Source organism: Pseudonaja textilis, chromosome 1 (genome assembly GCF_049901715.1).
Source record: "Pseudonaja textilis isolate UNSWEBS1 chromosome 1, rPseTex1.2, whole genome shotgun sequence".
In the NCBI taxonomy this organism is placed as follows: Eukaryota; Metazoa; Chordata; class Lepidosauria; order Squamata; family Elapidae; genus Pseudonaja; species Pseudonaja textilis.
The window spans coordinates 317,557,777-317,580,003 of NC_141990.1; the positions used below are offsets into that span (position 1 = coordinate 317,557,777).

Consider the following 22,227-nt stretch of genomic DNA (forward strand, 5'->3'; position numbering starts at 1 on the left):
GGGGACCCCCCCCGGTCTGACTTTATCTTCTGGTTTTCCTGCAGGGCTAGGCCCCAGCCCCAGCAGCCTGTGGAGGAGCCGGAAGCTGAGATGTCGAAAGGCAAAGGTAGGAAAATGGCGGAAAGGGGACCACCGGGAGATCCGAGCCTAGCTGGCAGGGACGACCATAGCCACTTCTAGCTGGAGTAAGAAACTTTTCATGAGGCCATTGTGACGTTAGCCGACAAACAGTTGTTAATCAACGACTACCCATACAGGGTAGTCCTTGATTTGCGTCCAATGGTTCAAAGTCACAACGGCCTCGGAAAAAGCGACTTACAACCTGCGTTCACACACACATGAATCACCAGTTCAGATGCTTGACCACTGACTCACTTAATGACTGGCTCCAACGTCCTGCAACTGTATTTTTGCCAATTCCTGGCAACCCGCCAAGTCCACAGGGGAAGCCAGATTCACTTAACAACCGCATGATTCCCTTAACAACTGCCCCTGGGAAAGAAAGGGCAGGAAAAAAAATGGAACAAAGCCCACTTAACCAATGGGCTCCATTTGTCATCGTAAGTCGAGGACCCCCTGCAACAGGGTGGGAAGCGGATTTGGGGGAACATGGGGAGGAGGGTTTTCTCCTCGTGACCGTCGTAGAACAGGACGGCGTCCTTGCTTGCTCCCCTCCAGGGCCGGCTCCCAGTGCTGGGGGTCTGTGGACCACCAAGCGCGACGGAGAGGTCAAGCTGCGGATGGACCAGAGCGGCATCGGCTCCGAGACCCCCATCACTGTCCATGACCTCTTCCTGGCCACCGTGGAGAAATACGGCCACTTGCCGGCGCTGGCTTCGAAAAAACAGGGCCGGTGGTTCAAGTTGACCTTCCGCCAGTACTACGAGGAGTGCCGCAAGACTGCCAAAAGCTTCCTCAAGGTCTCAGGGCGGGGGTTGGGGTTGGTGGGGGTGGGGATGGGGGGAGAGAATTGGGGAGGGGAGGGTGGTACGCGCACCGCATCGCCATCAGTTCACGTGAGCCCCGCGAGGTAGGAGGGCCGTGGAAGGCGGCTGTCAGCTCAGAAATATTTCTCTGGTCTTTTGGAGTTGCCAGCAGAAAAGTGGGTGGGAGCAGCAGTGCATTCCTTAAATGCTTCAGATAATTTCTGGGCGGCTGAAGCTTCTGGCACGCAAGATTATTACGGGGGAGCCTGAGTGATGGCTCTTGGCTATGGATGTGTCCCATTGGAGGATACGTTCAGGGTTTTGCAGCGTTAATTCAGCGCCAGAAAAATTAAAACCCCGATGGCTGACGCTTCATTTAACATCTTTATAAACATAATACGTAGATTTGACAAACCGGTTGTAGATTTCTCCAACACGGAGCAGACTCAGACAGAAACAGGTTGCAAGTAAGTAACTTCAGTAGCAACTCAGGAGCTCAGAAACAGACCTCAGTTTCCCTTTAGTTCAGCAGGCAAGCAAGTTGGTTGGTTTCATCTTCGACAGACGAGACTCTGAACTCAACACAGCTGCAGACCTGCAGAGCTTAATACAGAGCCACGCCTAGGCGACTTTTAGTTTCAGTTTCCAAACAGTCCTCCTTGGCTGACTGGTTGCTGTGCCTATTCCTTGGCTGGCCTTGTTAGCAAGCTCTATCCCAGTTCATGAATAGACTCTTGACAGAATATACATCCAAGGGGTGCAGGGAAGACCAGGGTCAATGAATGGTGTGTCTCAGAGCCGGCTGCACGCAGGTCATGCTGACATGGTCATTCTTAATAAATCATCTTGCAGCTAGAGATTTGAAGTGGGGGGGGTGGATTGTCGGAGCCCTGACAGCGGCACTGGCTGGCCTTGGGACTCTGGGGGGTGGTGGCGGCATGGATGTTTCCAGCTTTGGGGGAGGGGAGGGGCAGTGAGTGCTCTGAAGGGGTGGGGGCGTCGAGGGGAGGAGGGGTCTCGCTGACGTCTCTGCTTTCTCCCCCCTCCCCCCACACAGCTGGGCCTGGGGCGGTTCAACAGCGTTTGCATCCTGGGCTTCAACTCCCTGGAGTGGTTCCTGGCGGACGTCGGTGCCATCTTTGCTGGGTGAGACCACCACACAGGTCGCCCGGCCTCCCCCGTTGGGGGAGGAAAGAAAGCGGGGGGGCAGCCCCCACCTGGAGAGATGGACAACATCTCCGATACCGAGGAGGATTCGAGCCCAGCCGCTTCTTCCTCAGCCCCTCCCTCCCCTTCCGCTCTTCTCTTTGAGGCTTCCGGTCGGGGGCGAGGGGAGGGGTCTCCGTCTCAGCCCCAGCCTTTAAAGGGGAGCCCCTTGGAGCTCCTCCTCCCTTCCTCCTTTCCTTTTTTCCTTCCTCCTCATTCTCCCTCCCTCCTCCTCCTCCTCCTCGGCACTTGATGGCATGACCTAGTTGGGTCATGAAACGTCGGCAAGGAAACCACCCAGCTCAGAGAGCACCAAGGACCCTCACAGTCCTCCCCCTCCTCCGGCGGAAGTGGGAAACTGACCCGGGTGGATGGGTGAGGGGCTTTCCTCGGCACGGGGGGACAGTCACTAGCCACAATTTTCCTCGCTCCCCGAGCCCCATCGGTTGGAAGCACCGGAAGTCTCCCAAGGGTGGAAAGCCACGCAAACCCCCCCCCAAATGGCAGCGAGCCAATCTCCCCTGGGTCTCTGCCAATTGGGGGGGGGAGAGAGGGGTGGGCTTTGAAACGGTCTCTTTGCAGGGGTTTTGCCGTCGGTATCTACACCACCAACTCTCCCGAAGCCTGTCACTACGTGGCGGAGAATTGCGGGGCCAACATCATCGTGGTGGAGAATGACAAGCAGCTGCAGAAGATCCTGGAGGTGAGAGCCAGACAGGGAAGGGCGGGGAGGGGGGGCTTGGGAGGTCTTCTAGCCCACCCTCTGGCCCAGGAGAGGGTTGTTCCTGAGGGCTTCCAGGGATGGAGCAGCGACGTCTCTGGGTGTTTGGATGTGGCCCACCCAACCTTTTGAGACGGAAACTCTCGCTCTCTTTCCCCCGGCAATATTAAGATGGGCGGACTTCAACTCCCAGAATTCCCCAGTCAGAGCTCCCGGGGGGAAGAAGGAAGGGAGCTGAGAGGGAGAGGAGGGTGGGGGTAGAGAGGGCCGAGAGGCAGAGCCTGGGCCATCCGTCAGCCCTCAGAGGGAGAGTCAACAGCCCCCAGGTGTGGAGGTGGCTGATGAGGAAGAGGAGGAACAGCCGGGTCCAGTGCCTGAGGATGTACAGGAGACAGGAGAGGAGAGGAGAGCAGTGGAAATCTATGGGCCGGTCCTTGGGACGGAAGAGCCATGGCTGCTAGCGAAGCCCCACCCTGACTCTGGGGGATAAAAGGAGAGGAGAGCAGTGGAAATCTATGGGCCGGTCCTTGGGATGGAAGAGGCACTGCTGCTAGCAAAGCCCCATCCTGACTCTGGGGGATAAAAGGAGAGGAGAGCAATGGAAATCTATGGGCCGGTCCTTGGGACGGAAGAGCCATGGCTGCTAGCGAAGCCCCACCCTGACTCTGGGGGATAAAAGGAGAGGAGAGCAGTGGAAATCTATGGGCCAGTCCTTGGGATGGAAGAGCCATGGCTGCTAGAGAAGCCCCACCCTGACTCTGGGGGATAAAAGGAGAGGAGAGCAGTGGAAATCTATGGGCTGGTCCTTGGGATGGAAGAGCCATGGCTGCTAGCGAAGCCCCACCCTGACTCTGGGGGATAAAAGGAGAGGAGAGCAATGGAAATCTATGGGCTGGTCCTTGGGACGGAAGAGCTATGGCTGCTAGCGAAGCCCCACCCTGACTCTGGGGGATAAAAGGAGAGGAGAGCAGTAGAAATCTATGGGCCGGTCCTTGGGATGGAAGCAAAATGAAGAGCCCCAGAGCACTCCAACCCTAGGATTATAAATAGGCCTCATTTAGTGACCACTGGCAATCGCAAAGTAACTTGACAGCCGATCCTCGCATTTATCACCTTCGCACACTTGGAAAGCTGTAAATCGCACCGTAAGTCTTGAGGGTGGTTTCATTTAGCGGCCACATTGCTTAGTGACCAAGTGGCCGGTCCAAACGATGGTTCCTCAACGAGGACTTCCTGTCATTCAAATGAGAACATCCCATCCGGAGTCTCCAAAACAAAACGAAGTGAGACCCCAGCAAAGGAATTTGTAGGGTCTCTTCAGGGTCACAGTCCAGATCGGGGGGTGGGGGGTGGGGTTGGCTTCTTACTTGTGGGGCTAAAACTCAGGGGCGGGATTCCAAAATCCCAGCAACTGGTTCACTGCCCCATTGCTGGTTGGGCGTCGCCATGGTGGGCGTCGCCTACTGGAACTTCTGAAAGGGGGAGTTTTTCGCCTTTCCCAGAGTCCGGAGGCTTCCTCGGGCCTCTGGGTAGGCAGAAATGGCCCCCCAGACTCCGGAGGCCCTCCAGAAGCTGGAAACAGACCTATTTCTGGACTTCTGGGCCGTTTTTCTCCCTCCCAGAGCCTCCTGCACTTACCTGCATCCAAAATGGACGACATGGAGACTCCGTGGGATGGGTGGGGCCAGCTGGTCAGTTCAACTACTGGTTCAGCAAACCAGGTGTCAATTTAACACCCGGTCTGCCCAAACCACTCCAAACCGGTTGAATTCCACCCCTGGCTAAACTTCACCCTAGAGGGGGTTTTGGGGGGGTGATTTGTTTTTTCCAGGGGATTATTGGGGAGTCCCAGTGAAGATATTTGGGGTGAAGGATCTCTTGCTTGCCCCCCAGGTGGAGAAAAAGCTGCCTCTCCTAAAAGCTATCGTCTACTACAAGAGATGACATCAAAGAGAAGAGGCCCAACCTCTACAGCGTGAGTAGCTTCCCTTCACTTTCTGACGCTCCTCGACTTACGACCAGAATTTCTGCAGCTAAACAAACGAAGCTGCTGAAGTGAATTCGGCCGTGGGATTTTACGGGCTTTTTTCCCCTCACGGCGGTGACGCAAATCGCTGTGGTTGTTTAAAAAAGCGAATCGTTCAGTCGTTCAGCGAATTCCGGTTTCCCCTCCCCTCCCCTCCCCCCAGTCCCCGCCCCCCCCCCATTCGCTTTGCTTGCTAGGAAAGTCCCCTCGAGATCCCATGCAGGAACGTTGTGCTTCTGAGCGGGCCCTCTTGGGCAGCCCTGGGCAGAGGGCCGGAGAGGCCAGTGGGTAGCGTCCCACGAGGCCTTGTGCCTTGGGTTGCATGAAGCAGGGGGGGGTCGAAACTCAAGGCCCGGATTCAGCCCAGTGGGGGGCTTAGATCCGGCCCCGCAGGGTCACCCTGGAAACAGGGAAGGGATTGGCCAGCGGTGACTCTTGTCGGCGAAAACGGAGCTCGGGAGGGACGGATGCAGCCTCTCGACCTTCATTTTGCTGGCAGAAGGCTGCACGAGGCCACGGCGGCCCAAAATGGACATTGAGCTATCCACACCCACCCTGACCATCCCCCCCCCCCAGTCCCTCAACATCAACCATGACCCTGATGCGGCCCTCAATGACATCGAGTTTGACAACCCTGGCATCAAGGGAGGGGGGAAGTCAGCCGTTCCCTTAAAGGGGAGGGCGAAAACCTTGCGCCCCACAGCCGCCCTCTGTGTTAGCGCTGGTGAACTGAGCTGTTTTTTTACCTCAGCTGAGGCGCAGCCGTGTGTGCTCTGCCGTGCGGATCAGCTGAGCTAAACAAACAAAAAAAGGAACTATAAAGCAGGACAGACAAAAGTATAAATGCTGCATAATGATTAGAAAGATACTGAAATTTAGAAAAAGTCCAGTCATTGAATTTAGAAAGGAAGGAGATAATTAAAAATAAGGTTGAAGAAAGTAAGGTGTTGTAACGACGAGGCTGTCGAGTTGCTTGATCATGATCCACTGAACCACGATGAACTTTATTGGAGTCTAGTCGTGCATTTATACACATTTTTTAGTAATCCTCCAACATTGGTTAACTTTGGTTACTGCTTAACTTTCGTTCCTGTTTAGCATAATAATAATTAACACAATTAATTATCTCTAGTTAAAGTCTAACATACGTTGACTTCCTCTCTCTAATCCTCCTTTAGATTAGTGACTTTGTTTGCCTGAGTTGTATTTGCTTGGAAACATTCTTTATCTGAGGTTGGCCATCCGAGATTGGAACATTCCTGCAGTTACAACTCTACAGTAAGGGAAGGGGGGAAATGATTGAGAAAAGCGATAAAATAAAATTGTAAAAGATGGAATAGAATAGAAAGATGAATATGTAAATTGAGTTTATGTCGGTACAGAGAAGTGATCACCTGGAATCACGCTGTCCTCAAAACGATATTTGATCTGTGTTATGTTTTGTGAAACCCCAATAAAATTTTTACAAAAAATATAAACAAGGGAATCTTGGAGGGAATGGTGGGGACCCCTGGGCCGGCCCAGTCAGAGGTAGTATTGGCCGGGTCTCCAAGCCAGGGGTGTCCAACCGTGGCAACTTTAAGACTTGTGGACTTCAACTCCCAGAGTTCCTCAGCCAGGAACTCTGGGAGTTGAAGTCCACAAGTCTTAAAGTTGCCAAGGTTGGACACCCCTGCTCTAAGCTACTTAAAATTTTTGCAACCGGTTCTGCAGAACCGGTCTGAGCCAACCGAATACCACTTCTTGACCCCTTCCAATGCACCGACTGCCGCCTCCTCACCCGAGGCTGTACTTTTTGATTTTTGTTTTTGTTTCTTTCCGGCCAGTGGGATGAATTCATGGAGTTGGGCAGCTCCGTCCCAGATGAGCAGCTGGATAAAGTCCTGGCCAGCCTGAAGCCCAACCAGTGTTGCACCATCATCTACACGTCGGGGACCACCGGGAACCCCAAAGGAGTCATGCTAAGCCACGACAACGTAAGTGCCTGCGTGCCTGGGGTGTTTTGTTTTTTTTTAGGGCAGTTTGTCACGGCCCACTCGCCACGGGAACAAGAGTTACGCGAATATCAAAGAAACGGTGGAATAGGATGATTGAAGAAAGGAGGGACCAGAATGAAATGTGGCAGACAAAAATTTGAACAAAAAATTACATTGATCTTGAATTGTTTAAGGCGAGTTAGCTGTGGTTAATTTACAAGTTTCTTCAGGCGCTCATTTAAATGCCCCAAAGGTGCATTTTTTTATTATTATTTTTTGCCCCAAAGGCAGCTGAGTTTGGTTTTCTCTTGAAAAGGTTTTGCTCCTCATCCGAGGAGCTTCTTCAGTTCTTCAATAAAGCACATGGGCAAGTAGCCCCCTTCCTCCTGAGGCCCCTCTGACTGGAAAGGGCCCCTCCTGGCTCCCTCGTCCGTCACATATCAAGATGCACACAGTGATCGGTCATAAGTTGAGAACCACCTACATCTGTGGGTTTTCCCCTTAAAGGTCCTAAGTTGCAGATGTTTGCAAGAGGAAATAAATGGGTTGCGGAGACGTTACCGCATTTCCTGCCTTTTGCAGAACCATCTGTACGGGGCATTTAATATTTAAATTAGTGTCTTGGGCATCCAGGTCGTGGTTGACCCAAAGGTGCTGGACTTTCTTGGTTTTTCCTTGAAAGACCTTTCGCTTCTCATCCAAGAAGCTTCATCTCCAGTATCGATTTAAATGGGGGCAATTGCCGGAATCCTGACATTGTGTTTCCTCGAAGTGTCGTCATAACCCAAAGGCGGCCTGAGGTTTTTGTGTGATCCCGCAGGGGGGCCCGACGTCCCTCCGTGGCAGCCAACGCCCTCTTTGTCTTGCAGATCACGTGGACGGCCAGAGCGGCCGGAGAGTACGTGCACCTGAAGACGGCCTTGGAGGGCCAGGAGAGCGTGGTCAGCTATCTACCACTCAGCCATGTCGCCGCACAGATGATTGACATCTGGCTGCCCGTCACCTTTGGCGTGGAAACCTACTTCGCTCAGCCCGACGCCCTGAAGGTGAGCTGGCACGTCCGGCTTCTCCCTTTGGCAGACCGAGGGGGGCTTTTGAGGGGTGATCCTTTCACATCATCCCCACAATGGCAAGAATGACAGGGCTGGGAGGGACCTCAGAGGTCTTCTAGTCCACTCCCCTGCCCCTCAAGAAAAAAAGCTTACACCGTTCCAGACAAGTGGCTGTCCAGTCTCTTCTTAAAAACCTCCCAGCGATGGAGACCCTGCAACTTCTGGAGGGAGGTTGTTCCATGGGTGGATCGGTCTAACAACAGCAACCCTGCGAGGTAGACTGGACAATGGGTCAGAGTTGAAAGAGAAGTGAGCTATTGCCTTAAAATTTGAGCTCAGCTTCTAGTGACCCTCCACCACCCACATGGGTACGGTCAGTGGTGGGATTTCCTAGTGGTGCACCATCCTGGGCATCAGCTGAGGTTGCCTAGGTGCTGCACCCTAGTGGGGAAAACAAAAGTTCCCTTCAGTACAACTCGATTCCTTATTAGAGGCAGGTCTTCTTTTACATCCGCTCTGTTTAGTGACCACTTGAAGTTAGAACAGGGCTGGAAAAGTAAACATTAGGACAGATTTTGGCACTTATCACTGCTGCGGAGTCACCCCAGTCGCTGTTTGCGACTTTCATGCCGGCTTCTGATAAACGGATCCTGCAGTAAAATCGCAATTTGAGGTCTCGCTTGATGACCGAACGGGAAGTGACTTCAGTCTGTCACAGTCCCACCATGTTTCATTTAACAACGATGACACTTTAACAACAGAGTGACTAGTCCCTGTTGTAGTCATTAAGCAAGAACTGCCTGTTAAGCTTGGGCCGTAGGTGATAGGGAGCTGATTCTTCCAGGGTGTGTTCTCACTCCCCAGGTGATACCTTGACTGTGGGGTTTCCTGGTGGTTTCCCATTCATGTGCTAGCTGGGTTAGTTTCTACTTAGCATTTTTGATTTCCTGATGTCAGCCAGGTGTCGCTGTCACAAGACCTTAATATAGAACCAAATAGGTCCTTTCTGAGGGAGATGGTTGACTAAGGTAGAACAGAGGTAGGTAGATAGGTGGATGGATGGATGGATGAATGGATAGATGGACGGATAGATGGACGAATAGGCAGGCAGACATATAGAGATAGGTAGAGATATAGTGATAGAGAAGTAGGTAGATGATAGACAGACATCGAGATACAGAGATAGGTAGACAGACAGACATAGAGAGAGATAAAAGATGGATGGATGGAAAGATAGCTAGACAGATGTAAATATAGACGGCTAAAGAGATTTTTAGGATAGTTTGAAATAGAGAGAGATGGGTAAACTGACAAACAGATAAAACAGATGGATACCCAGAGATAGATAGATAGAGATTGACGGATGGATAGATAGACGGATGGATAGATAGAGGGACAGATCAACAGAAAGACAGACAGACCTATAGATAAATGAAAGCAATGTCCCAAAGGGGAGCGGGGGCAGACCCCCAATATTCCTGGGGAAGGGGGCTGGATTCAGGGCGGGTTTTTCTCTGCCCTCTTCTCCTTTCATCCCCCAACCCGCTTCCTTTGCCTTGGGTCCGGCAGGGCAGCCTGGTGGACACCCTGCGGGAAGTGAGGCCCACGGCGTTCATGGGCGTCCCCCGCGTGTGGGAGAAGATGCAGGAGCGGATGAAGTCAGTGGGGGCCAAGTCCTCCACGCTGCGGAAGAAGATCGCCGTTTGGGCCAAAGCCGTGGGGCTGGAGACCAACCTGAAGCGCATGAACGGGTAGGAGGCGGTGGGCGGCTGAGTCACAGACCCTTTTTAGGGGCCCGGGGGTGGCGGCGGGGCGTTTAAAGGTGGGAGCCTTGCTGCTCCTCCGAATTGGGGGACGGGAGGGAGGCAGAAGCGGCCTGGGCAGCCTCCGCAAGGCATGAACTTTTCAGGACCCTCCCCTGGTTCTGCAGCCCCTTCCTCCCAATTCTGAGCCCACCATACCGCCTGCTTCCCTGGGCACAGCGTCTACCCCCAGGAGAAGGAGCCCCCCCCCATCGTCATCCCCTGAACCCAGATTTCTGGCCCACGTCCCAGCAGGACCTGTTGTGGACACTCTGGGTCAGCTTTCCAGCAAACCTCCATTCCAACACTGAGACAGACACATCTTCTCAAACCTTCCCTTGAGACTTGAGACTTCCCCTCACTTAGTCACAACACCACCTGACCTTGAATCAGAAAAAGAATTTTATTACGTTTAACTGCATACGCTCCAATAAATTCCCCCCCTCCCATTTTCCCAGGCTCAAAATGTGGCAGGATGGGAGCATCTGGCTTCCAAAGCTGACACTCTGCTCATCCTGAGCCTTGGTCAAAGGGTCTTCCTGTTGGTGCCCACTCCCCCCTTTTTGTTTCTTGCAGGGGTCTAAAGACCCAAAGGAGTTCTTCGGCATTTTCTCTCTTTAACCGATCCTCAACTTACAGCCACCATCGAGCCCTTTTTATGTCGCTTCAGTGAGAAATGCGTTAAGAAATGCGTTTTGCCCCGTGTTACGACGTTCCTCGCCCCGTTTCGTAAAGAGAATCGCTGCCATTCTTAATAACAACTTTGTTAAGTGAATCTGGAGTCCCCATGGACTTGGCTTGTCAAAAGGTTGCAAAAGGGGATTTACTGTCGCAAATATGAGTCAAGGGCCAAGCACCCGAATTTTGATCGTGGGGGTGGCGGCAATAGTTGTAAGGGTGAAAAATGGTCACAAGTCTCTTCCCCCCCCCAAAAAAATGCCATTGTAACTTTGAATGGTCGCTAAATGAACTGCCATAAGTCGGGGACTGCCTGCGTTCTTCTGTCCTTCCTGTTTTCCCTGAGACGGGAATCCTCCAAGGTGGGTAAGGCTGAGAGGCGAAAGTTGCCCAGCCTCCTTTCGTGCCTAAGAAAGGACCGGAATTCACATTGACAACATTGACAACAGTCATAAAATGAGAATCAACTGCCAGGAGTCCAAATTTGGATGGAGGCGACCGCGGGGGATGCCGCAATGGTCATAAGCGTGAAACAGGGTCGTAAGTCCATTTTTTTTTTCGGCCACATTTGGGCCGACTGCCAAAGGATCTCTTGGATTGTGTTGCTTCCTGGGTGAATTATGGAAATTAATATTAAAAAGAGAGAGGGAAATAGCTCTTCTTCCGTCGTTGCGTTTCTGGGATGAAGACGGTGAGCTTTGAATTTCCTTCCTTCCCCTTGAAAATATCTGGGCTCTGCAACGGTCCTCAACTTAACAAAAGTTCATTTAGTGACCATTCAAAGTTAACCGTAACATTGGGGGGGGGGGAAAAGTGGCTTACGGCCGGTGTTTCATGCTTACGACCATTGCAACCTTCCCCGTGATCACGGGATCGAAATTTGGATGTTTGGCGACCGCTTCATGCTTACGACAGTCTCAGCGTGTCACACGATCCCCTTTTTGAGGCCTCCGGACCAGCGAAGTCCATGGGGGAAGGCTGGCTTCGCTGAACAGCCGTGTGGCTGACTTAACCGTAGTGCGCTTCGTTTAACTGTGGCAAGGACTGTCTTGCTTAACGACCAAACTGTTGTGGTTGTTAAGTCAAGGACTGCCCTGTATGTCGGTGTTTGCCATATGGGTGGTTGGCTGGCCAGGAAATATCCTGGGCCTCGAAAAGTTCATACACCCGAAAAGTTGCTAGGGGTGGAGAAAACTCGGTTTTGTTCCAAGCCTGAGGTGTAACACGAAGCGCTTTCTTCCTCCTCGGGGATATAAAGCTGTTTACTTTGTATTTTTCACAAAAGCCAAACCGACTTTTTCTCTTTGCCTTGATGACGTTTGTTGTGGAAATAAGAGACGGGATCGCAAAGTCCTTCAACGTGACACCTTCCCTGCCCTTGGGTTAGAAACAAAAGCGAAGAAATCCCACGGAGCAGCGGTGGAATTCAAAATATTTGACTGCCGGTTCTGGGGGGGCGGAGCGTGTGTGGCGTGTTCGGAAACAGGAAATTTTAAGTATTAAAACTTACCTGACCGCCAGCGCTGGTGGGCAAAGCAGCTGAGGTGTGATGGCCACACCTATCAGCTGAGCTACAAACGAAGGAAATGGAAGACAGGAAAGGGCAGCCGCGAGTGGACGCGGCCAACTGCCGGCCGGGGCAACCGGATCGCTAAACCGGTGCGAACCGGCAGCATACCATCACTGGCTGAGAGAAACGTGGGTTAGGAAGAGACGGGTTTTTTTTAAAAAAAAAAAACACTATGTAAGAATGCTTTGTAGGTAGTCCTCGACTTAACGACCATAATGGTGCCATCCTGATTGTAAAATGGGTCACCACGTGCCCCGACCTGATTTTTTACCCCCTTTGTTTCTGTAGCGCTCATGAAGCAAATTGGCCTGGTTGTTAAATGAAACGGCGGTCATTAAGCAGATGCGGTGACCGTGGGGTGTTTGTTTGGCTGAAAACTGGAAGTAAACACCTCTTTTCAACAGAAATGCCACAAATCGTCATGTGACCGGACATTGCAAATGGCTTAGTGGCCAAGTGACCAAAATTCAGTCACATGACTACCAGGGGGAGGCGGCTGTCGGGATCCCAGGATTCTTAAGTACCTTTTTTTTTGGGGGGGGGGTCCGTCATAACTTCAAATGATTGCTAAGCAACTGGTCATAAGTCGAGGACTACATGCTGGGGACTTTCCTTCGAGTGGGTGAGGATGGGAAATACTGGCCTGCCTAAGCAAACCCACTTCCAAGCTTGTACCGGCAGTCCTCAGCTTACGACCACAATGGAGGACGGAATTTAGGTTGCTACATGAGACGTTTGTTTTAAGTGAGCTTTGCCTCATTTTATGACCTCTCTTGCTATGGTTGTTAAGGGACCCATAGTTAAGGGTTGTTAAGATCATTAAGTAGGGTCATTAAGTGAATCTGGCTTCCCCGTTGAGTTTGCTTGTCAGAAGGTCCCCAAAGGGGGCCGCTGCCGCTGTCATAAGTATGAGTCAGTTGTCAAGCATCTGAACTTTGAACACATAATCATGGGGATGCGGTAATGGTCGTAAGCGTGCAAAACTATTTTCAAGGCCGTTGGAACTTTGAACGGTCACTAAACAAAAACTGTTGTGAGTCGAGAACGACTTGTAAATAATCACACACACACACACACACACACACACACACACACACAAACCCCTTTGCAATTGCGGGCTTCCTCGCTTTCCCAGGCAGGCTGTGAGGATTCTCCTGCCTTTGGGGTCTTTGTTCAAGTTGGATTCCTGGAATCCGGACAACCATCTTGTTGCGATTGGACCATCCCAAGTGGCCGGACGTCTTCTCGGCCCCCGTCATGGTTCCCCCATCCCAACCCTTCGGTTCAGGGGAGGAAGGAAAAATTGCAATCTGCCGGGGAAGGCACGGAGCCGAGCGTTGGTCGGGATCGGCGCTCGGAGCGTGCGATCCGGATGGAGCAGGCTGGGCGGGGTCAACCGGATGAGCGACAGGGCCAGGCCAGTTGGCCAGGAGGGTCCCAGCTGATGCCCACTAGCCAGGAGGGGGAGGTAGAGTCCACCACCACCTCCCGATCCGAGGACACGTCGGACAGAGCGGAGGCAGGGACAACGCTGGTCGGCTCGACTACACGTGAGGAGGCAACGTCACCTCTCGTGAAGGGCTGCACTGGCGTCGCCTACTTAATCCCATCCCGGGGATTCGCATATTGTGTCCAATTCCGTGTCTTGTGTGCTCACGCCGTGTATTCTTACCCGTTCAAATCTTGGATTGTTTTCCTGGACTTTATGCGTGCCGTTGGGCTCGGTTACGCGACGGTGACTCTCGCCGTTGCAAGCTTGGAGTCCAGACCGGCGCCACGGGGAGACCCGTTTCTGAAGACTTGTTTGAATAAACACCTATGGTCCTGCGTGTATGTGGGGAGGGGGGAATCCTTGCAGAGGAAGGGAGGTCTGGTGTCACTCCCAACCTCACGCATATATTTTTTCCCCGCAGATCCGTTGAGCTCCCGATGAACTACCGGCTGGCGAGAGCGCTGGTTTATAAAAAGGTCCGGAAAGCGCTGGGTTTGGACCGCTGCACCAAATGTTACACGGGGGCGGCCCCCATCACGAAGGACACCTTGGAGTTTTTCCTCAGCCTGGACATTGTGATTTACGAGCTCTACGGCATGAGCGAAAGTTCGGGCCCTCACACTGTTTCGTATCCAACGTCGTACAGGATGTCAAGGTAGAGTCAAAACTCGACTCACAACCATAGCAATAGCAATAGACTTATATACCGCTTCATAATCCTTTTTACAGCTCTCTCTCAGGAGTTTAAAGAGTCAACCTCTTGCCCCCAACTATCTGGGTCCTCACTTTACCGACCTCAGAAAGATGGGTGGCTGAGTCAATCTGGAACTGGTCAGCATCGAATTCCTGGCTGTGGGCAGAGTTAGCCTACAGTACTGGATTCTAACTACGGCGCCACCATTTCCTTCCTTCGACCTCCCTCCTCTCCTTTCTTCCTCCCTCCCTCCCATCTCTCCCTCCCTCCCTCCCATTCTCTCTTTCCTTCCTTTCTTCTTCCTTCCCTCCCTCCTCTCCCTCCCATTCTCTCTCTCCTTCCTTTCTTCTTCCCTCCCTCCCTCCCATTCTCTCTCTCCTTCCTTTCTTCCTCCCTCCCTCCCATTCTCTCTCTCCTTCCTTTCTTCCTCCCTCCCTCCCATTCTCTCTCTCCTTCCTTTCTTCCTCCCTCCCTCCCATTCTCTCTCTCCTTCCTTTCTTCCTCCCTCCCTCCCATTCTCTCTCTCCTTCCTTTCTTCCTCCCTCCTCCCATCTCTCCCTCCCTCCCTCCCATTCTCTCTTTCCTTCCTTTCTTCTTCCCTCCCTCCCTCCTCTCCCTCCCATTCTCTCTCTCCTTCCTTTCTTCCTCCCTCCCTCCCATCTCTCCCTCCCTCCCATTCTCTCTCTCCTTCCTTTCTTCTACCCTCCCATCTCTCCCTCCCTCCCTCCCATTCTCTCTCTCCTTCCTTCCTTCTTCCCTCCCTCCCTCCCATCTCTCCTTCCTAGAGTTATATACCACTTCATAGTTCTTTACAACCCTCTCTAGGCAGTAAACAGAGCCAGCCTCTTGTCCCCCCCAACAATCTGGGTCCTCGTTTTACTGACCTTGAAAGGACGGAAGGCTGAGTCAACCTTGATCCGGTCAGGATTGAACTGCCAAACTGCAGGCAGTCAGCAGAAGTAGCCTGCAGTACTGAATTCTAACCACTGCGCCACCACAGTTCTCATCCACAGTTGAGCCAGAAATTTCTGTGGCTAAATAAAACGTTTTGTTGTGAGTTTGCCCCATTTTATGACCATTCTTGCCGCAGCTGCTAAGCAGATCACTGCGGCCGTTAAGTTGCTAAGTGAATCCGGCTTCCCCATCGACTTTGTCTGTCAGAAGGTCGCCAGAGGGGATCACGTGGACCTCGGGACATTGCAACCGTCATAAGTATGAATCCGTTGCCAAGCGTCCAGATTTTGATCATGTGACCGTGGGGAGGCTCCAATGGTCATAAGCGTGAAAAATGGTCGTAAGCCACTTTTTTCCAATGCTGTTGCAACCTTGAACGGTCACCGGACAAACGGTAGCCTGACCATGATGATTGGAAAAGAACGCGTGGCGTCACATCAATAGCTGATTTTACGACCCTTTTTTTGCAGCAGTTGTTAAATGAACATTGCGGTCATTAAGCAGAGCTATTGTTTGGGAGGCATTTTTGCTGAAATCTAGAAACAAATGCCAATTTTCCTCAAAAAAAATATATATATATGATTAATTGCAGGTCAGTTGCCAAGAGCCCAAGATAGAATCCTATGGCCATGGGGGGGGGTGTGTGTGGAGGTGTGCCATCATAAATTTGTAACCAGGTCATAAGTTGGGAGTCTGCCATAACTTTGAGTGGCCACTGTGTGAGGTTGTAAGTTGAGGGTGACCTGTATTTCACTTCCAGCTGGGAAGAAATTTGAAGGTTTTTCTTATTTAGGAATCTCTTTCGAGTTCCTGGATGAATTGGCTGCCACGTGTCCCTTGCAAAAATGTATTTATTAAATTCATCTGCCCAGATGAACAGGTCGCAGGAGGAAAATTCCCACGGCAGTTTGGGGCTCCGGCTGTGTTGTGCTGAAAATTGCTGGCTGAGATGTGAAAGCTCGCCGCCAAGTGTTAGGGGCTCCAAGCAGATGGTTGGGTTTGTTGTGCAAACAGTCTAGATTGCAAGGGTGGCGTTGGGGAGCTGTTAACATGGGCCTCTTGCATTTTTACGCTTGGGGAGAGAGAGAGCTGAAAGGAAATTAAGAAATTAGGAGAGAAAAAAAAAACTGAACCGACCAAGTTCCGAGTAAAAGGACCTAAATATCAAAAAAGTTGTAAACATTTTGGGCGGCCGTGTTGGAAATTCAGTGCAGCAAGGTTTCCGGCCTGAGCGGGGCAGGGGGTTGGACTAGAAGACCTCCAAGGTCCCTTCCAACTCAGCTTAACTAGCATTGAGGGTGTTGCCTAGTGAACACCTGCAAGAAAACAAGCAAGCTCAAAGGACAGCAAAGAGCCTTCGATTCTGGTTTATTCAGCTAAACTCTCGATTTAACGGACTGACGGGGAGGGAACGCCTGTTAAATCAGACACTGTACACAGATTGTCTGTTGTATCCAAGCTCCCCTGAACCGAAGGCTGTTAAATCGGGGTGTGTTGTTTTGTTAAACAAGAACCGCTTCAGGTTTTTCTTTTATACCACCCCACTTTGTGAGTGTGGCGCGTCTGCTCTGCTTCGCCGCAAGGCGCAGTCCGCGTGTGGGCCATGCTCGCCAGCCCTTGACCCCTTTCCTTGACCCCTTTCCCCCCGTCCAGCTGCGGCAAGGAGATTACAGGCTGCCAGACAATGTTTTTCAAGCCAGACCAGGAAGGAATCGGCGAGGTGTGCTTTGCCGGGCGCCATGTCTTTATGGGCTACCTGAACATGGAAGACAAAACGAAAGAAGCAATTGACAGCGAGGGATGGCTCCATTCCGGGGATCTGGGCCGGCACGATGAAGACGGCTTCCTGTACATCACCGGGAGGATCAAAGGTAATCCAGTCCCCTGGGTCAGGAGAGAAAGTCCCCAGGGTGATTCCATGTCCGTGGGATGCTGCAACCTTCACGGATACATGCCGGTAGCCAAACGTCCGTAGAGATTCTCAGCCATCCAGGTCTTGGTTGTCCCAAAGGTGCTTTTTTTCTCAAGAGGCAGCTGGACTTTCTGGTTTTTTGAAGACGCTTCACTTCTCATCCAAGAAGCTTCTTCAGTTCTGACAGGTTGGAGGGGAATGGATTTATATATTCCTTGCAGACAGCTGATCATTTGCATCCTTTTTAGAGAGCTGTTGAGGCCACTTGGAGATTTACCTGTGTCCTCAGAGTCACCTGAGTGGTGCAAATGGGCGCGGAGCCTTCTTGGAACTACTGAGGACATCACCTATTTCCGGTCTACAACACTGAGGACCCCGAGGAGACAGATAAACCTCCAAGTGGCCTCAACGACCCTCTCAAAGGATGCAAATGACCAGCTGTCTGCAAGGAATATATAAATCCTTCCCTTCCCCAAAGGTGCTTTTTTTGGGACTTCACTTGGTTGTTTTTTTTTTCTTTGAAGACATTTCCCTTCTCATCCGAGAAGCTTCTTCAGCTCTTATTGGATGTTTGGGAAGTCAGAGCTGAAGAAGCTTCTTGGATCAGAAGGGAAACGTCTTCAAAGGAAAAAAAAAAGAGTCCAGTTGCCTCCTGGAAAAGCAACCTTCAGGACTATCCGAAGTCAAGTTCCTGGATTTTGATAAAAGTGATTCGGTCGTAAGGGTGAAAACCAGTCATAAGTCGCTTTCTCCAGGGCCTTTGCCATTTGGAGTGGTCACTAAAGGAACCATTGGGAGGCGAGGATGACCGGTTTCCGCAGCATGTTTCTCCCGTAGACTGCAAGCGTGAGCCAACCCAATAACTTTCCTCGGAGGGGTTCTGACGCCATTTCCGTTGCAGAGCTAATCATCACCGCGGGAGGAGAGAATATTCCCCCGATCCCGATCGAAGACGCCGTCAAGGAGGCCGTCCCCATTCTCAGTAACGTCATGTTGGTGGGAGACAAAGCCAAATACCTCGTCATGCTGATGACCCTTAAGGTGAGTGCCGGGTTGTCTCCTGCCTCCCCGAGGCACCCCGGGACCCAGAGGGTGGGGGAGGCGAACTCCAGGGGTTGCCATTCCCATCCGCCATCAGATCTTTCGTGATCCAAATACTTCATCAACGACATCGATGAGGGCAGGGGTCCCCAACCACCGGGCCGCGGACCGTCCGTGGAACATTTCCTACCGGGCCCGCCGGTTTGCTGGGCGCCGCCATCTTGTTTGATGAGAAAGTGCTTCCGGATGAGCTTTTCCGGTTGGGAAAGCGGCGTTTGGGTCCTGAAGGAATCCTCGCGCCTTAGTTTCATCGAAGGGGGGGGGGGGCGGCTTCGAACGAAACTAAGGCGCGAGGATTCTTTCAGCACACCCAAGGCAAGGCGAGCCGAGCGGCCGTCCCGAAGCCGTCCCGAAGCGAAGCCCATCGACAAAGGTACAAAGGAGGAGTTGAAGGTGGTGGGGAGAAGCCGGGGACGGCTGGCTGGCTGGTCGCTCGCCTCGCCTTGCCTTGTCATGTGTGCTGATGCCGGTACTGGGCCGCGGATCATTTTGTGATGCTGGTACCAGGCCGTGGCACAAAACGGTTGGGGGCCACTGGATGAGGGGATAGAAGGGGAACTTGTCAAATTGGAAGATGACGCTAAGCTGACAGGAATATAACCCCAGATGACAAGCTCAGGAGCCAAAAAGATCTTGGCGCAAGGGAAGAATGGGCCCTATCCAACAGCATAACGTTTAAGGTGGAGAAAAGGAAGGTTTTACACCTGGGCAGGAAAAAGGCAAAGGGACAAGTACAGTAACTGTGAGAGAAACCTTGGCATCTAGTGGGCGGCCCCTTAAACATGAGCCAGCCGTGTGCAGCCGCCGCCAAAAAAGCTAATGCAATCCTTGGTTGTATATACAGAGGCACAGAATCAAAATTATGTGAAGTATTACTACCACCCCTCTATAAAGCCTTAGTAAGGCCACCCCTAGATTCCTGCGTCCAGTTTTGGTCACCACACTATAAAAAAGAGGTTGAGACTCTAGAAAGAGGGCAGAGAAGAGCAACCAGGATGATTAGGAGACTGGAGACTAAAACATACAATGAACAGTTATAGGAACTGGGCCTGGCTAGTCTAGGGAAGAGAAGGACCAGGGGAGACAGGAGAGCATCTTCCAATATTTGAGGGGCTGCCCCTGAGAGGAGGAGGGGGTTCAAGCTATTCTCCAAGGCATCTGAAGGCCAGACAAGGAAAAAATGGATGGAAACTGATCCAGGAGAGATTCAAACTAAGAAATAAGGGGAAACTTTCTGACAGTGAGAACAATCAACCAATGGAAGTTGTGGGAGCTTCATCCCTGGAGGCTTTCCAGAAGAGACTGGGCTGCCCTCTGTCAGAAATGGTGTAGGGTCTCCTCCTTGCGTGGGGGGTTGGACTAGATGACCTCCAAGGTCCCTTCCAACTCTGTAGCTGCATTCTACTCTACGTTCAAATTGGGCTTCCCCAGTGTGTTTGCCAGATTGGCTGTTTTCGGACGGGTGGGGCTTCAGCTCCCAGAATTGGCTGGCCAGAGAATGCTGAGAGTTGAAGTCCAGCCGTCTTACAGTGGCCAAAGTGGAGAAGCACCGCTCCGTCTAGAAGGTTGATTGGGGGGGCGGGGGAGGTGTCACCCCTTTCGGAAAGGCGTTGTGGGGATCGGTTCCAAGCCAAACAAGTTGACCTTTCAGAACCCTTCCGGAGTTGAAAGCTTGAGGACTAGGATTTTGAATTGAAAGCTGCACACAGCGGGGTGTTCGCTCTTCCGTTTTGCAGAATCCCGCCCTTCTGAAGTCTTCCGATATTTGGTTATTGAAGTCCCAAATGCTCCCAAGGAGTCACTCAGCTTAGGATGGGGCTGGTCCTCTGCTGGGGGGGTGGGGAAGGGAGAAAGTCCTCCTCCCCTTCTGTGCTCCACACCCGTCACTGTTGGGATAGGATGACGAGGTTGGTCCTGCCGCGGCCCCAGGAATGGTCTCCAGGGGGCAAAAGTTTCTGGCCTCTGCCTTGAACTACAAACTCGTTGTCTTGTTTGTCCACGTTGTCTGAATGCCCCACACAACCTCCGCCTCGGCTACCGCCTTCCGAGACAAACCCTGGGGCAGGGCCAGCGGCCACCAGACGGTGGCACTGCAGGCCTTCTTAGGGCCGCCCCAACGCCGCTCCTCTGCTCCCCTAGAGCAAGATGAACTTGGAAACGGGACTCTCGGAAGACGAGCTGACCCCCGAAGCCGTGCAGTTTTGCCAGAAGCTGGGCAGCAAATCCACCAAGGTCTCCGACATCGTGGGGAACAAAGACTTGGCCGTGTACACCGCCATCCAGAAGGGGGTCATGAAGGTCAACGATCAGGCCACCTCCAACGCTCAGAAAATCCAGAAGTGGCTCCTTCTGAACAAGGACTTCTCCATCCAGAGTGGGGAGCTTGGTAAGGCTTTTTGACGAGGGGAAAGGGGGTGGCGGGCATGGTTTAAACGTCCTTGCCCTAACCCCAGCCTGGCGAGGGTGCCGGAAGCGGCAGGCAGAGGCGCATCGCCTGTTGCTCTTCCGGGTTCCCGTTTGTGCCGGCCAGCTGGTCTTTCGCGCAGGCGGGAGTGTGGGAAACTGGAAGAGCAGCTCCCGGCGCGTGCTTGCACGCCAGCCACCGGATCTTCTGGTTTCTAATGCCACGGGCAAAGACCAGCTGGCCGGCGCTCTTGAAGATCAGCTGGTCGGCGCATGCATGCGCGTTGGAAACCGGAAGACCAGGTGGCCGTTGTGCATGCCTGCGCCGGGAGCTGCTCTTCTAGTTTCCGGGTTGCGCGTGTGCGTTTTGGCGCTCGGTGCCTTTTCGGCACCGGCCCGCTCCTGTTTCGGCACTGCGTCCTCCAAGATGCTACACTGAAAGAGGGAAGCAGCCTCTGCTCCCTTGTCCACGTGGAATTGGTTGCGTTACTCCAGGGCGGAATCCGCCAAGGGTTTTAAGGCGACCTCAGGAAAGTTGCCTCCGTCCATTGGGGCAACGCCAAGGAGACTCCTAGCTCTGGGTTGTCCAGCGTAAGGTCAGCCTCCACCTGGGGAGGGGTCTGGTAAGCCCGCTCCTCGTGGTGTTAAGAGAGCAAGCAGCGTCCTTCCTCCCGCCTCCCTCCGGACTTCCTCTGGATCTTGGTTCTGCACGGCTTCGGAAAAAAACGAAAGAGGGATATAGAGGGGCGGGGGCTTTGGTGCTAATGTGACACCCACCCACGCACACCCACCCACACCCACGTGTCTGTCTTCCAGGCCCAACCATGAAGCTGAAGAGGCCCGTGGTAAGCAAGATGTACGAAGAACAGATCCAACAGCTTTACTCCGAAACACCGAATTTGTGAACCAGGATGCGCGTCTCTCCGCCGGCCTCTGCCCAAAGGGCGGCAGCGTCTTTCCCGGAGCCTCTGGGGAGGCTTCCCTTGATAAACGAGGTTTTTTTTTCCCCCGATAACGGCATGTTGTCTTCTCTTGCCTTCCCCCAAGGCAGAAGACTCCTCTGCCCTTGGGACTCCGGCTGTGCCAAGGGGGAAGCTTCCGGAAGACCCTCGCCGGCTCCTTTGACCCCAGGGTCCCTCTTCCTGAAAGGAATGTACCAACCTCAGGGTTTCTCTCTCTCTCTTTCCTTTCTCCCTTCTTCCACCCAACCTCTTTCTTTCTGACTATCTTTCTGACTTTTTTTTCCTTCTTCCTTTGCTCTCTTTTTTCCTTCTTTCTGCCTGTCTTTTTTCTTCCCTCCCTCCCACTTTTCTTTCTTTTTTTCTTCCTTCTTCCTCCCTTCCACTCTTTCTGTCTGTCTGTCTTTCTCTTTTTTTTTCCTTCTTTCTCCCTTCCTTTTTCTTCTTTCTGTCTGTCTTTTTCCTCCCTCCCTCCTCCTTTCTGTTTTTTTTTCATTCCTTTCTTCTTCCTCCTCCTCCATTTCTCTTTCTTTTTCTTTCTCTCTCTCTCTCTCTTTTTTTCTTCAAGGGTGGGATAGCGAACCAAAGGAAAACATTGCAGCGATGCCACAGGCTGGGTGAACATTGTGTGTGCTTGCGATGCCATGGTGGGGGGGTAGCTTGTTGGGCAGGTCTTTGCGTGGGGCACTTTTTCTCCTTCCACAGACAGCTGGTGTCCATGCTTCACACATACGGCGGCAACCTTTCTTCCTGCA

The 22,227-nt window shown here is 52.4% G+C and overlaps 1 protein-coding gene across 1 annotated transcript in view; it reads left to right on the forward strand.

Moving 5' to 3' along the window:
- Positions 1-21,516, forward strand: part of ACSBG2 (acyl-CoA synthetase bubblegum family member 2) — a 48,291-nt gene extending 26,775 nt beyond the window's left edge. The window contains 14 exon segments of the mRNA XM_087922566.1: positions 45-106; positions 679-920; positions 1,984-2,072; positions 2,715-2,835; positions 4,747-4,791; positions 4,793-4,828; positions 6,706-6,855; positions 7,725-7,901; positions 9,477-9,658; positions 13,871-14,104; positions 16,751-16,968; positions 17,911-18,050; positions 20,250-20,496; positions 21,330-21,516. Of these exon segments, the coding sequence (XP_087778692.1) occupies positions 45-106; positions 679-920; positions 1,984-2,072; positions 2,715-2,835; positions 4,747-4,791; positions 4,793-4,828; positions 6,706-6,855; positions 7,725-7,901; positions 9,477-9,658; positions 13,871-14,104; positions 16,751-16,968; positions 17,911-18,050; positions 20,250-20,496; positions 21,330-21,418 (2,032 nt within the window). The 3' untranslated portion in view covers positions 21,419-21,516.
- Positions 21,517-22,227: the final 711 nt, after the last annotated feature.